Here is a 16,753-nt window from a genome sequence, read left to right on the forward strand (position 1 = left end):
GTGCAATCATGTAAGATAACATCTTGGAAAGCTGTAAGTTGGTGGGGTTGGTCGCCAAGCAAGAGAGAAGGAGGAATAGGAGATTACCGTAGGTACAGTCGAACGGGCAGGTTTTCAGGTGTGATTTAAAAATAGATAAAGGGGCGGAGGAGGAATAGGATGGGGCTGAGGTGAACCCTGTAGTGCACCGTAGGTGACAGGGCAAGGAAACCAATAGAGGAGACAAAGTTGGCGAGTTTGGAAGAATCAAGGATTTTTTTTTGAGGAGGGGGTACTGACATTAATAGGGACAGTGCTGGAATAGAGATATAGGTTGTCTGTACCGCCAGCAGTGGACAGAGGAGGGGTAATTGAGTGGTCAATGCCTACGTGGGAAGGGGATCAAGGGAGGAGATTGGTGGGTTTCATTTATGAGGGTGGCAAGGGATATTGGAGAAATGTGGGTAAAAGTGTGCAGGGTAGGGACATTAGCAGACGGGGGGTGGGGGAGAAGAGGAGGATGAAGCCAAGTGGATTTTGTCTATTTTCAAATAGAGGAACTCCAAGGCACGTGAGTGGAGGGAGGGGGACGTTGAAGAAATGGGATATGTTCCCACCAACTGTGAGCTATTTGGCCTCGTAATTCAAGGACCATAGAGACGCACCATTTCGGACTCTTGCGCTAAGCTATTCTAGTGACTCTGCTGGCTGGGAGGAGGTATGTGCTTCTTGGAGGACATGAGTATATTTACTTCAATAGAAACAAGTGCTTACAACTATCTCAGCAGCTCTATTATTGCATATGACCGTGGAGTCCCTTATTTCCATAATCTGCTAACCAACGACAACGCAATTTATCTGATACTATCAATCATGTTTCTGATCTTTGTTAAAAATGCAGAGTAGAACCATCAAATTTACGTGTGGAACTGGTAGCATTGGAATGTGAATCATGATGTGGGAAACCTTAGGATATCCTTTGGCTTAGCTTAGAACTCTGAATAAGATGAGCAGTTTTTTTATTTTGTTTTTTGTTTGAGGGGAGAAGTAATCTTGGCTGCAGTGATTAAACCCCTGCGTGCAACAAATCCTAATATTTACAATTTTTAAATTTAATTTTAAGATTATTAATTATTATTGGATTATTATTATTAGAGTCCTGTAGCTCAGTGATTAGAGCACTCGCTTTGCAAGCGAGAGACCTGGGTTCGATTCCCGGCAGGGTGAAACCTTGGGCAAGTTTCCTTATTCCACACGCCTAATAATAATCCCTCAAAAAAAACAATAATAAATTGGTCATTTCAATCCACAACTGTTTGTGGGACACTGCTTTTGCGCAATTGGCTACCACATTTTGCCCACAAATATACAGTCAATTCACTTTACAGTCTATTCTGTGAAGCGCTTTGAAACATCTAGAAGATGTGAAAAGCGTGATATCAAATGCAAGGATTATTATTATTAAGATTAAATATTAATTTGGTACAATGACTGGTATTGAAAGAGTTACTTTGGTGGTGGGGGGTTCCTACTGAAAACAATTGCAGGGGAAGCCTGAAAGTAAATATTTTGTTTTGTGTGTGTGAAAGTTCTGACACATTGGAATGATTCTTGGCTGTAATTGATTTCCAGGCTGAGTCTCCTCCGTTACAACAGTAACCTGACAAAAATGAAGATGACTATGTTTTCCAATTCCCAGCAGCTAAAAGCCAAGTTGGATTTTTTTCAGTGTAGCATAAAGCTTGATCTGGAAAAGTACAGTGAACAAATGGCATATGGAATATGTAAGTATTGTTCAGCTTGTTTCCCATTGTGCATTTATATTAGTGAGTAAGAATGATATTGATCTTCCTGTTTTTTTTACAACAAAACAAATTTCAGATTCATCCTTTTGATTTGTCATGTTATTTTGTTTTAAAAAAATATATTGGTCACTGAATAAAAAGATTCAAAGATGGACAACATGATGCTTCTAGAATCTTGTTTAAGCTGTAAAAGGCAGCTAATAAGGAATCTAATCTGCTCTTAATGTTCTTTTTTGAGAGTTTGCCAGGGCTATGTTTATACTCCCGAAAGTGAAGCCACTTTACTCCAGTGTATGCTGCAGGAATCTTGTGTTTCCTTAAAAATAGGTCTGATTTTTGGTGTTTTGTGCATTCGTAGCATGATTGCTTTGAGACACTGCCCTGCGTGGGGGGCGCTATATGAATGCTTGTTGTTATTGTTATTGATTTAAGATGATCCAGAAATGTGACTGGACAATAGAACCATAGAAATATATAACACAGTAGATAGGCATTTGGCTGTTTTTTTGTTTGATGTTCATTCTTCCAAGCCATCCATCCTCGTCTCAATTGCCCCTTGTCCACTAATACTCCTGAGATTCTGAGCAACAGTTGGGAACTTTGCATTTTGTCACCCAGAGCATTTGTAAATTCAAAATGCAGTAAGCTTTTTCAACACAGCAAAGTTAGTTATTGCTCCCTGAATGCTGGAATCTGGAGTTATATTTATAGCTCTAGAGGGCTGTCATTTTTGTCATTTAATAAAATAATCTGTATAATTTCAGAGTTGGTATGTCAGCACATTAATTAGACTTGACTGACGCATAATGTCTAAAACTGACATTATTAATACTTGCGGATTTACATGCAAGGTATAAAATTGTTTACTTTGGCATAATTTAATACAGCGCTTTCTATTATGTCAATATTGCCTGTTAGATGAACGGAGAATAATTCTTAGACTGACCATGACCTTGTGTATACCATGAGGCAAAGTACTTTTTACTCCTTTATGACATTGAGTGGACGTAAGGCCAGTCAACAATTGCAGTGTTTTGCCAACACAGTTCCTGTTGCCACACTTGCATGTTCATCTGGGTGACAAATTGATGTCCAGCACTGTTAGGAATTCCATGTTTGGCAGGTGAGAGGTGTGCTCTGTGAGGTAGGATTTGTGCCTGAATTGTTTCTCTCTCCTGAGAAGGAATCTTTCTCTCTCCTGAGAAGGAACGCTTCTCTCTCCTGAGAAGGAATGTTCCGCTGCTGTGTTGGGAGCCATATTTGGAACCAGGCTCGGAGCTGTCAGAATGCTCAATGAGAGCAGGCCTGTTTGAATGCTTGTCAAGGCTGGGATGCAAAGGTGTGAATATTTTATTGCTGAATGAGTACTGCAAGAGCTACTTTTTTTTCAAACTGTTTTGACCAACAGATGTGTTTCCATTACAACAGTGAATATCAAACAGATGTTCCACATGTACAAGAAACTTCAGCACATGCGTTAATTTAAGTAGAAAATGGTTTGGGTCAACTGTGGACCAGCGATAACTGGAAACACAGCGCACTCAGTTTCTGGTGCTGACTTCCCACACCAACAAATGGCCAACTTCATAATGTCAGGCTGTAGCTGACGTTCCTTTGCGCAGGAAGTGTCATCAGTGGCACTTTGTATGCAATGCGTGCATGCAACACAGGAAATGACATAATCTACGCCACCTGCTCTGAGCATTGTAATGTGCATTCACAGCGTGAGATGTGAGCAGCAACCTGACCTAGAATTTGGCCATTTTTCGTGCTTTGCTTATAATGTGATATAATCCATATATCTTATAAAATCTCTGAAATTTGAGGTGATCCCTAAGTATATATCTTTTCCTAAGCTTCTGAGAAGATGCTGAAAGCATGGAAAGAGATGGAAGAGAAGGCAGAAGCTTGTCGACATGTGAGTAGATCAATTTTATTATTTAACTAAAGTAGATAGATGAGTGAATGGGGCTGTGAATTTAACTAACCTTTCCCCAAGTTCATATTTTTGTTCCTATGGCACAATAATTTTTAAAAAATGATGTTTTAATGTATTAATCTTATTCTTATGTTAAATCAAAATTTCTTCCTTTATTGACATTTAAGGCTGCTGAAATTGGTCACTTGGAAGAAAGGATCGTAGGTCTACACAGTGAAATAGTGGAGTTACAGAGAAGTCCATATGCAAGGCGTCATGGAGAAGTCATGGAAGCCTTGTAAGATTAATAATTCTTTAACATTTATTTATTTTAAGCTGATAACTACTTTGAGCACAAAATGTGCAAATTATGGAAATCGGAGAGATTAAATAGGACCGTGAAATATGTGAATCTAAATTGCGTTTATTTAAACGGTTTCCTAAATAAAGGATTCAAGTTATACAAATGGGAAGGCCTTATGGTAACCCAAACTCCACTCTGAAATTTATCTGCTTCCAGCACAGGATTCCTGAGAGTTGATCAGAATTCTAATGGGATTCCTTATCATAGTAAGAATGATACTTTCTATCCTTAGTAAGAATCCCATTAAGAAACAGCGCAAGTTTGGTTCTCCAGTTGCAGTCAAATGCATTGCATTTAAATTCAAAATATCTATTCCCCTGGTAAGTGACAGAAGTCTACCAGTGACTCACGGATGGCTGTTAATAGTCACTACAAAATCAGTCTTGTCAGTTTCTGTTTAATCTCTTGTGTTATAAATCATGTTGTTCTTCTCCAATCAAGAGTGACAAGAGTGATAGTATCCTACAAAATGAAATAGTGTAGAGAATTGTTAATAGTTCCCACACGTCTCGGCTGCTATGGCAACAATAATGGAAGTATGCATATGCACTTTGAAGGGCATAAGTGTCAAAGCAAACAATGGCTGCACGGAGAATCAGCCTGTGAGTGAGAGAGAAAAGTAATACCTGTTTTATAAAATGGTACTGATCTTAGCTTTGGCCTGCAAGGTAAATACAGCAATTCTCTTACAGAATTTGTTCATGTTAATGCAAAGCTGAATACATCGGAAGATTCGTCTTTTTGTGTTTTTCCACTCTTGTACGCACAATGAAATTGATAGACTGATGTCTGACAGCTCTATAGCACTTGAGAGTGTCTTGATGACCCTATCAGTGAAGGTGGAAGAGTCCCAGCATGTTTATTGATTATCTAATCCACTGCCTGTCTGTCACAACAAAAATACATATTATGTCAATCATGTTTTTCTTAATAAATATGAATTTAGGCTTCTCACTCATGACTTAGAACTGCACAATATGATCATTATTCTGGAAAGTGGAGTTGTACAACAGACAATTCCTCTGGTACATGTTTTGTGCTAATGGTGCATTGATCACTTGTCACTTTGGCTCAGGCATCTTTACGGATTGAGAAGAAATGTCATATTTGCCTCTTGGCAGATTGACCTGTAACTGTTTATCTTCTTCAAAAGATTAAATAAGTTTTTTTAAAAAAGTACCCAGCAATGCTTTTGTTTTGATAATGGTAATTTAATTGCTTCTCTTCATGATCAACAGATTTGTTTTGATCATCTTCAGAGTATTCCAAATCAGACAATGTTTCACATATGTATGCAAACTACATAAGGAAACTTCCCTGTGCCTGGAGTGGAATGTACACTCTCCCTAGAGGAACGCACTCTGCTTACCTGGTTCCGGAGAGTATTGGGCGTAGGTTGGCAAGAAACAAGGCTTGGTGACTCAGAGTGTGCGTTGGGGTACTGCTTGGTTTAACCAGCTATAGTTGCAATGTTGGTGGAAAGAATTATCTAGCGAGCTTCTTGCTGCTTATTCAACAAGGACCAGTCTGGCCATTTTGGCTTTTGCTTGTAGGGTTACTGGAGCTGGGTGGGAAGAATGCCTGCCCCAGTGTCTAGTCTGCTCCTCCAAGCCCTGCCAATGAGCCAGGCTGGCTTGTCTATCATCAGCAGTGGCCTGGAGTACCTCAGACCTGCCTGGCTCAGGAACCAGACTGCTAACTCTGTCACAGAGGGTTGCCTTGATTCTGACATTTCGTTGTTGAGCATGTTACTTAGGGGCCAGCTCAGCTACATTGATACAAACCTCAATTATCTGTTTTCCAAAGAGAATGGCCACAGGTGATTAACAAATGTTGTTATAGAATGTCTTAAAATATTGAGGTCCACTCTTATCTTAGACTTATTATAGGTTAAAAAGAAATCCCAAAGCATGTTGATAACCGGTGTCATTTAATACCACATCTGCAGTTGTCAGGCTGTTCTGGACTTGAAGTCACAGAGTTGAGAAATGATTGTTGAGCAAGCAGGACATAATAATAATCATTGCATAAAGACCCCTAACCATAAACAAAAAAGGTATTGTGCCATTGAACAGGAACAGAATTGGTTCTCAATTTTCACAAAATATAAGTGTTCTGAATGCACTTTGGGTTGATTAGAAGACTGAAAATCAATAACTATCACCACCAAAGCAAAAGAGCAATCAACCACATGTGTGGGTAATTTATGAAATAAATTATTTATGTTAAATTTTCCTCCATTAACAGACAGAACAATTCATTAGACTGATTTAGGATTAGGTTGGAGCAATAAATCACTTCACTAATCATAATTTTCCTTTCCAGAGAACAGAAGGCCATTGATTTATACAGGAAACTCAAGGGAAAATCAAAAGGTATAGGATCATGTTTTTAACTCTATAGATTACATTTCAACCTTTGTATTTTGTGCACACAGCAGTATTTTAAGCAGATCTCTTAACACATTTACTGAAAGAGTAGAATTAGAAGATGGTGGTAACCTTGTTTAATCCCACAGATGGGCTGGACTGATAGTTCTCAAGCAACAGAGACTGCGGCTTCAGATGTGAAAATCATGTATTTACTGCAAAAGAACATTTATTTGATATAGAGAAATACATAGTGATTTGCTGGATGTGACATTTATTCTAACTGGTGTACTTGACCACATAAGCATCAACATGTCTATTTAGATATTGGATAAATATCATATCTATAATTATAATGCACAATAAATATCAAAGGAAGTTCTAGAGTAAATATTTTCAGTAGAAAGTAATTTTATGTTTTTTAAAGGTTAAGAACCTGCTGGTATATATCTCTGTTTTAATGCCAAATACTTTCCTGTAGAAATTTCTGTTGCCCCAGTGCAATGCAAACCAGCACACCATGTTTATTAGGCAGATTTCTCGGCACCAGAGGCTTAAATATTACAGAGCTGCTTCTTGTTGAAATGGCTCTTGAATACAAAACTCAGAACCACCTTGCCATGATTAACATGTCCTGGCAAAGGGTCAAAATGTTACAACACAAATATCCATTTGGATTGGTGGTCTGTTTTATCCGATTCACAATAACAAAATAATTTGTTTTCAGTTACTAAATTCATATTAAATATCAGAGACTGAATTTTCAATGTATTTTTCTTGCATGTGAAAGCTACTTTTTTTCAAACTTTTTTTCTAGATTCACACCACTATGAGGACAGTACAGATATGGTGAAGATCATTGTTCAAACAGTTCAGAATCAAGATCGGGTGCTGAAGGAGCTGTATGGCCATCTCAGGTACAAATACTTAATGTTCTCATAACTACAACTCTAGATAACTACAGTGAAGTGAATGCAGAGATTAGGGAAAGGAACAATAAATAGGATTGTTATTAGTAATATTAAAATTATAAACGGCTGCAGAAAATTTGGCCAAGTGGATGTCACCCTGATTATCATGCCGCCATGGTGTTAACCCAGCGTACATTGTCAACGGAAGTGAGCTATCAGCTTGGTCAAGAGGTCAATAATTAATTCATCCAGCAATAAATCTGCTTTCCTGAATCAAATGCTTTTGATCCACGGCATGTGTAAAATATCTTATAACAAAAATAGATCTGAAAATTCTGTTTCTTAATAACTACACCAAGTGTTACTACTCCACTTTAACAAAGACATTTAAATGTGATTCAAACACTCTTCTGAACCTTCTGCTTAAACATTTCTCCACTCCCACTGCAGAATAAGCTCCATCATTCTTGATGGAGAACACTTTGATTGATGAACTACTGGGTGACCATTAAGTCGGGATACCATTGCAGTGTCTAATAAGTCTTAGAGAAATTATGTTTTTTTTAGATAATGTATATGACTTTTTGGTCACCCTGTACATTGTATCTTTTATACATTTCCTTGGAGGATCTGCTGTTTTAAAAGGGGCAAAACAGTGGTTTTAATTTTATAAGTATGACTTTTACAATAAAAATGATATTACTGTTAACCTTTTCTATTTTAAAAAGTAAAATAGACAGATTAAATCCCTGATATGGCCCCTTATAACATTTGTTAACGAGTTAACAGAATGTTTTGACAAATTGGTCTCTCTGGGCATATATTTTTCTTAAAAATATAGATGGTATGACAGTGAGTATTAAACGCAAATTATGTTTTCTATTGCTTCCTTAATGACGTGATCCTCTTTATGTTGAGGATTTATAAAATACATTCTGTCTGACAAAATAATAATACTCTTTGCATTGTGGATTGTTCGACCTAGAAGGTGCTATAGTTTCTCATGGTGTATTTAGCGGATCCTGTTCAAATACAAAATTCTGTATTCCTTTCTACCATGTGGTAGAAATATCTGGCACTGCACAACAGATATTCCCTTTGCAACCACACTGGCACCGAAGAACAGAAACTAACCTAAACTAACCAATTAACAGGATACCCACACTCACAGCTATGGTAACAACAAGAGAACCAATAATTGTTTTGCTACATTGAAATGGTGTCAGATTTCGAAGTGTTGTATCACTCTATTTTTAATTTCTGTTTTTGGCACTTTTTTATGACTTTCACAAGTTTTTGAACAGTGAGTAACATGGCACTCAGGCCAATTATACCTTTAGTGAAGAATATACAAACACAGATCTCTGTGGCTTCATATATTAGTCATGTTGAATCTATTATATTTGGATGTGGAGTGAGTTTAGTGAAGGAAAAGGCACAGATCACCGAGGTAGTGAGCCAATCTGGGATCATCTTGGGTTAGTTGGGATTAATCAAGATAATTAGTCAGAAAATCCAGATTTTCTTACACTTCCGAAACTATACTTTTTCTGTTTCATACCTTTTGAATATGCAAACAGATTTACTGTATTAACTCAGGAATGCAAAGCCTCCTTAATAATCCAGCTAAAGATTTTACCTTCTTTCTTTCACGTTTCTTTGCAATCTTTCTTGGAATGACAATCCAAATGATTTTAAGACTAGATTTATACCTTGAGCTATCTGATCATTGCCTTTGTTTTTGACTTACAGTAAACTGTTGGCCTGCAAACAGAAAATCATTGACCTTCTTCCAAACATAGAGCAAACTCTTGACAACATCAGAGAGAATGAAAAAATGTTGCTGAGGTTACAAGAGAAGCGGCAGAAAGAAATCTGGTATTTGTTAAAAATTGCTTGTGTAAGTACCTTCAGTCTGAACTTATTAGCCTTATGCAAAGTACTTTTTTGACATTTGTAAAAAAAATTTGCATTACATTTGGTCAGTACTCTAATAATACTGATCTTATTTACCCTCAATATGATGGGATAGGTTTGATCTCATTTTGAATTGCCACCAACCAGTGATACGTTGGTGAAAAACTGGCCATTTTCTCTTTTATTCCTTCTATAAATGTAGCAAATATCACTTTTTTTCAGAGTGTCATTCGTCCCAATCGTTCTGACATGTTTCTTAAGTCCTGTTGTATTTTTCACTTGTCTTTCTCACCTCGCCCTTCCAATTGGACATTTACTCATTCCAGTAATTAATATTGAATTTAAAAACCTAATAATAGATTTAAATGCATTGCCTGAAAAGGTGGTGGATTCGATAACAACTTTTAAGAGAGAAGTAGATAATTATTTGGGGAAGACAAGTTTGCAGGGCTATGGGGAGAGAGCGGGAGAATGGGATTTATTTGGGTAGCACTTTTCAAAGAGCTGGCACAGACACGATGGGCTGAGTGGCCTCCTGTATTTGGCACTTTTCTATGACTTTTTCACAAGTATGATTCTACGGTCTTTATTTAAAAGTTTACAGATTTGAGTTCTCCTATGACTTGAGCTTTAAAAGCCTCTGTGTTTTGATTTCCTTTCAGAGCACAGCTCGAGGCCCTGGAAATGGCAGTCCTGAGTCTTCTGGTTCACCCCACGGGTTAGGATGGACACAGCAAGGAGAGACTTTAATGCCTCAAGGCTCTATGCCTGACCCGTTGACCTCAATGCCTGTGCTGAAAAACAGGTACAATATCCTTCTCCATTGAAGGGGAGGATTTTATTTCTATTGTATTCAAATATTTACAATTTAGATGTTTAAGACTCTAAATAGCTGTTGCGAAAACTGTGAAAAAATATATATGAAGTGGAAAGAATGTGTAAAATGAAGGTGTCATATTGCTCTCTGGTTGGAACAATACCAGGTTATGCTCAGCAAATTTGGTTTGTTCTGTGAATGTTAGCAACGGGCTTTGCTTTCAATTTTCAGTGCTCCTCTCCTGAAGATACTGCCTCTTGGGGGCAAGAGTTAACCAGGTGTCAGCCCCCCTCTCATCCAAGCAATTTAGACATGTACAGTGGAGACCACAGCTGAGCATGATCCTGTGTCAAGCGACTCCACTTTACAGCAGGAGTCGCTTGAAAGCAATTGGGATCCACGACTGACTTTTATTTCATTCTCCCTAGTTCAGTGAAGTCAGTAACTATAAAGTGAACCCAGCTCATGAATTAAACCTGTGCTTTCTGGTCTGTGTTGCTCAATGCTAAACTAGTGGTAGAGTCTCTACCCATTAGGGCAACAGGAAAAAACAGATATGGGAGTTTTCTTAAATGTTTGCCATACATTCAGAAATGTACTGAAGTTACAGTACACAAATATGATTCCTTGTTCAGCTGATAAATATAGTATTATGTATATTTATTTGCTTTTCGTTCAAAATGTTTTTGTTTTCAACCATGTTGTTTAAATCTGGAATTGCTGTTTAGTTTAAAATAATTTTATTCGTTGAAGATCAAAATATATCAAAAAATTCATATGTTGCTAAGCTGTAAATATTACAAAATCGGAGTTGTGATGCACTTGTCTTCCACACAGTGATTCAATTACTATAATAGAAGAGAACCAAAATTTCAGCAGTAAATTGAATAGCTTGATGCAGGAAACCCTGTTGGAACAGAGGAACAGCATGTTGGTAAGAAATGTTTAGTATTTTAACTATGTTTTGGCTTATACTGATTCAATAGTCACAAACACTTCCGAGCATTTTAATAGTGTAACATTTAGAATCGTAACAGAGCTTTGTTTTGGTTGATGTAACTGTTTGTTCTTTTAACCTGATTCTATTCTCTAAAAGAGTATTGTTTTTGAGATAAATAACCACATTCCAGCAGTTACTTATTCAAACAAATATAGGTCGCCATTCTTCCAGAAACATGGAAAATCCAATCGAACCTTCTTCAAAATGTCCACTCGTGCTTTCACAAGTGTGCACTTATTTGTAGACCACCTCTTTTAGTCCATTTGGAAATATGCATTCACAGAAACATTGGCTACTTGCCAGCTGTAAGGATTGATTTAACTGCTTACATACCCCTGACTGTAATTTAAAACCATTGGGGGAGGGGGGAAACTGGCATCAAATTTTGGAATACTTTTATTGACACATGGTCTTATTTAGCAAGTCAGCAGAGCTAACATTAAGACCATGCAGGATTTCACCACTCTGATGCTGCAGCAGTATGTAAAATCAAACGTTCGCCCTCTAGAATTGCAATCTTCTGCAATAATAAAATCTTTAAACATTTATAGAAAGTGTGATAGTGATGGACGTTGGAGTTCAAGAGGTTACTGTGCATTAAGCTGCTCGGCAATGAACATCTTAGCCTATAACGTGTTTGCTCAGCACATGAGCCATTTCATATTTTGTAACCTCCTGAACTCTGACTCTGTGTTCCTTGGTTAATATGAAGATTTATCTGTATCTATGTTAGCAAGTTTGGACTTTAGCCCTTAAACAATATAAGGTACTAGACAACTTGCTTATGTGATGGATGAAGTGGGTGAAAAATCAATTTTCATTATAACTACAGTCGTTATAAAATGAGCCATTAACTTTTCTTTTTCAGTCTCTTGAATGGAGTTGGCTTGAAGGAAAATCATCAGATGGACTTTAAATCCAATTTTTCTCTTTGGTGGTGAATATCTGAATGCTGACAACTGAAAGTCAAAGTGGTTTTGCTGTTATGAACACTATGTAAAGGAAATCATCTTTCTGTAGTCTGGAAACCTGAACTCTGACCCAGCCCCTTGGAATGTGATTGCATTGTTGAGAATCTGATGGACAACATGGGAAAGTATTAGTTGTGAATGTTTGGCCACTTATTGGCATTGTCATAGCATATCTATTGTTAATCCAGATACAGTTACAAATGTTTAAATAGAATTCTGTTGTCATTTTCTTTTTACCATTTTTACCAAACTTACTCTCCACAGTTAACTTTTTTCTCTTTTACAAGCTACCACAATATTTAAACCAGCAATAACTAAGTTCAAAACACCAAAAAGAACAGGCACAGCACAGATGCACACGCTAATGAAAGAAAAATACTAAGAAGCTCCATTTGTTGAAAGGAACTAAGTGCAAAATGTTTTTCATGCCACCCGGTGTAGTCAACATTGTCCAACATTGGTTAGTGTTACATGAACTGTAATTTTTATTTTTCTGCAAATTATTCAGCTGCAGTATATTTCTTCCTCTTCTACTAAACGTGTTTGACTCCTTTTACTCACTTTTTACTGGGATACAGTTCCACTCCTACAGATTGCCCACCACTGCTTTACCAAGTGGCCACAATCCGTGTGTATAAGGCTTGACGGTGCATGTTGACGGGCTATTCATCTATGAAAGGCAGTAATTGTGACCTCATTCGATGTCCACTTGTGAATTAAGCAGCAGAAATCTCTGGATAATGATTTCGAGCAAGAGCCTTGTCTTAACGTTTATTTTCTGTTCCCCAGCCAAGTATAACAACCCCAACTACTACCCAGCTGAGAACAGCTCACTCAGTACAGACTTAGATTCCAACCTTGTACCTTCTGGTCTATTTGCTTAGTGCCTTTACCCATTCGGGCATTGGTGAGGTACACTATCATTTATAATTTGGATTCAGAGCAGCTAACCAATGCAATTGTGCATTTAGTAAACCATCACAATAACCTATATTTTTATTTAACAATTCATGATTTATAAAATTACTAAAAAGAAATTGAATTTTGCTTTTGGAATATTCTAATGGCAAGAATTTGAGGTAAAACTGGAGATATAACCCAAACCTTTTTACAGTAGTTTTAATGTTGGCGCTCTAATTCCATCCAACTCCCAATTCTCATTTCCTCTGTCTTCGAAATTATTTTAAAAGATTAGAGAAAAAAATGTGGAACACAATATACAGCCAGATTAGGGAAAATCATTACAAAATATCTATGAAATTCCTTAGGGGTGGTGGGGAGGCTCTGCATTCAGTGGAATCTCCACAGAAATGTGGTATTTTGTGGACACATTTGAATATCAGGCTGTTGTTCCCCCTCCAGCTAACAATGGAATTTAGATTGAATAATCGTTTTTGTTTAATGCCATTGTCAAGCGTAGCTGACATTGAATATAAACGGACCTCAGGAAAAGTGATCAAAGCGTTGAAACGATCTGGTCAAATCAATCTAACCAAATTTCACTAAAACTGGTGTTACTGGATTGCTTCTGGCATAACGAGTTTCTTACAAGGTCACATAAATGTAATAAATAGCTTTCAGTGGAGTATTGACACAAAATCAATTCTTACGCATTTCTGTTAATCATATACAACACAATACTGTTGGATTCAAATTTTAATCCCACAAGTTGTTCTAACAATTGCAGTAAAACACACAGTGACTAGCACCACATCTGTTTCTGTCATCTTTTTGGTTCGGTTTTAATGCTGTAAATATAGTACAGATTTAATTTAATTAGGGGGTGCATTCTCTCTTGAGATGTTGAGGCAGGGCAGTGGTTTACTTTGCATCTGGCTTCTGCACAAAAAATTGCTAACTTTTTTAAGCAGGAGTTATTGTGTTTTGATACTTTCCTGACGGTTGTATGTGACCAATTTCCTTGCTCTTCAAAGCAGTATCTAATGTATTGAAATCCTTTATGTTGAGGTTCAAGTATTAATTACAGCATCAAAACGGTTTTCACAGTTCATTGGTTAAATGTTTTCATCTCAGTGACCCAACAGTTAAATTCTTAATGTGTCGGAAAGAGTTTACCGTGAACTGTTGCAGATTATGCTTGTTTTTTTTTTTGCAGGCAAAATTTAGATTCCTCCACAGGAGACGTATTCCTGGTCAGCATAGGCGTTATTTGGTAAATATTATTCAAAGGTTATTTTGAGCAAACAAATACATATAGTGTTTACAAAGAGAATTTAAATTGGAGGACTGCAGGTTGTGTAAATCAGTTTTGAACCCTATCACAAGTGGTTTATTTTAGACTAATCACTAATCCTCAATGTCTACTGTATACCCATACAGGAGGTGAATGGGATTAATTTTATATACTGTATTATTCTTTACTGGACCTTCAAATTTCTATGACTGTGCTCTCAGCAAAGGCTGGATCTTGAAAAATAAGATACTATAAAATTGTTACAAAATTATAATGGGAATGATACTTTCTTTACCAATTTTTTTTGAGCGGTTGTAAACTTAACGTTGATACAGATTCCATGACAGAATTGGTCTGTAATGCAATGGATTGGTCTGCGCATGTCTACAATAATGCAATAAGGGGGACATTCCAGTGGCAGTACAGTGAAGACAAAGCACTTCTACAAAGTCAGTGTGTATTGTATCAATGTGAACTCCATGGAACAAGAGCAAATACTGGTTCTAGGCACTTTGATGGGTGAATACATTTTTAAAAATATGTTTTTTTCCCCCCTCTGTTGTATAAAGGGCAAATAAAATGATCAAGAGATGTTGTGCGGTGTTCACTTCACCTTTATATCTGTGACTGTCTTCACCTTTAAGTCTGTGATTTGCACAATGAATGGGTTTCTCATTTTGTATACATTATACGTTGTGCAATTATATTTGTGTGGCCTCACTTTTAAGGTGTAATTTGGAAACCTCTTACAGCTTTTCTTTCAGTAGCTAAAATGAATACTTGCACATCACTGAACTGGCCAATCAATTGTATCAAAGAGTTGGACACAGTATCTTTAACTCAGAATACATAAACTGATGTGTAATTTGGTTTAATCAAGTGCAACAAAAACTAAAGATATGATTTAATATGTAAGGGAGTTTGAATGGATTACTTGTGAAGAATATGTTTAATGAAAAATGCGGTGACTTATCTGTGTGACTTCTGTTACCTTCTGTTACTGATGTGCATATCAACTCTTAACAAATTACATTTTGTTAATACATTTAATATTGTAATTTGTTGGTTTGTTGGATTTTAAATTCCTAAATGGATGATGTTCAGGCTGTAATTGTTGATTTTCTTTTATTTTCTGTGTTTATTAAATCGAGCAGTGCACTCAAATTTGTATATATCTAAAATATTGCAAAATTATATATTTGTTTTTTATGGAGCTTATTTCTGCATAATTCAAATGTACTTATCTTATTTTGGATATTAATTGTTACCATTTGAAACCTCAAAGAGTAATGTATTAAAATGAATTCTATTCAAATGCTTCTCACATCCATTGATGGTTAAATAGTGCAGGTTATTTTGTTAAAAGTTTTTTTTAAAAAAACTTGCATAAAATGGTTTTATGTTGCTTTTTTTGTTTTCCTCGTTTCCCTCCATACTGTAATCGCCAACTATCACTCAGACAATTTGTGCAGATCTCAAATGAATGATTTGTATGAAATCTCCCTGAAACTTTCCACTCCCTGATTGGCAAAGCCAGTGTTTAAATCCTACCAGTTAATTGATGGATGGCATTCCTGTTACCTGCTCCACTGCAGTAGAGTTCTTTCCATCAGGCAAATGGACCCAGCTCAACATGATACTAATTGTGATCATAAAAAATTATTGGACACTCACATAGAATAAATGCTAATTACAAACTTCTGTTCGACAGCGTTTTCCTCTCTTCCGAAATTAATTATACAAATAATAATCCTTGCATTTGATATAGTGCTTTTCACGTCGGGAGGACGTCCCAAAGCGCTTCACAGAACGCACTGTAAAGTGAATTGACTGTATATTTGTGGGCGAACGCGGCAGCCAATTGCGCGCAGCAATGTCCCACAAACCGTCGTAGATTGAAAATGACCAATTTATTATTGTTTTTTGGGGGGTTTTGGAGGGATTATTATTCTTAGCCTTGTTACTTTGAATACAATATTAGGAATACAAATACAATAAAACAGTTTTAGTTGGGAGAGGTGGGTTAATTACCATCAAAACATTTTTTCCCCCCTTTTATCTCTTCTTTTCAAGATCCTTGTTTACGGTGCACAGGTACTATCGGTCACCAGTTATCTCTTATGCTGAGCCCACACTGCAAAGTCCAAGAAGCTACTCAGCAGTTTGTGAGGCGGGACATCACAGCTCAACCCAACGCTACCCCCAACCATCCAACCAACCAACCATCCAACTCCATTTATGTACAAACTTTCCAGAAGGGGACACTGATCAATGACCCCTCACCCCTCTCTCTCATAATTGTTTCTACTCTTAGGTTTAAGACTTTAAAGCCACGTCGTGGTTTAGGAGTCGAACTGTTTGATTGATGATTGGCTTCAGTTGTCCTCTTGTCATTAACTCAGAATTTCGAAAGGGCGTCTCTTTATTATTATTATTATTATATTTTACTATTAGAAATTATTGTGTCATTTCTTCCATCCGTTTGTGTGTGTGTGTGTGTGTGTGGGG

General features: G+C 36.9%; 1 protein-coding gene across 7 annotated transcripts in view; it reads left to right on the forward strand.

The window, feature by feature from the left end:
* chuk (component of inhibitor of nuclear factor kappa B kinase complex) overlaps nucleotides 1-15,616 on the forward strand; it is a 41,927-nt gene extending 26,311 nt beyond the window's left edge. For 5 of the 7 annotated variants that reach the window (XM_042336734.1, XM_042336731.1, XM_042336732.1 and 2 more), the window contains 9 exons: nucleotides 1,612-1,763; nucleotides 3,641-3,702; nucleotides 3,891-4,000; nucleotides 6,392-6,441; nucleotides 7,253-7,352; nucleotides 9,099-9,246; nucleotides 9,926-10,068; nucleotides 10,918-11,014; nucleotides 11,949-15,615. In XM_042336734.1, coding sequence (XP_042192668.1) covers nucleotides 1,612-1,763; nucleotides 3,641-3,702; nucleotides 3,891-4,000; nucleotides 6,392-6,441; nucleotides 7,253-7,352; nucleotides 9,099-9,246; nucleotides 9,926-10,068; nucleotides 10,918-11,014; nucleotides 11,949-11,996 — 910 coding nt within the window. In that variant the 3' untranslated portion in view covers nucleotides 11,997-15,615. Of the gene's footprint in view, nucleotides 1-1,611; nucleotides 1,764-3,640; nucleotides 3,703-3,890; nucleotides 4,001-6,391; nucleotides 6,442-7,252; nucleotides 7,353-9,098; nucleotides 9,247-9,925; nucleotides 10,069-10,917; nucleotides 11,015-11,948 lie in introns of all 7 variants that reach the window. The other 2 variants (XR_006085235.1, XR_006085234.1) reach the window with 2 other exon arrangements.
* Nucleotides 15,617-16,753: the final 1,137 nt, after the last annotated feature.

Source organism: Callorhinchus milii, unplaced genomic scaffold, assembly GCF_018977255.1.
Source record: "Callorhinchus milii isolate IMCB2004 unplaced genomic scaffold, IMCB_Cmil_1.0 Scaffold7, whole genome shotgun sequence".
Taxonomy (NCBI): domain Eukaryota; kingdom Metazoa; phylum Chordata; class Chondrichthyes; order Chimaeriformes; family Callorhinchidae; genus Callorhinchus; species Callorhinchus milii.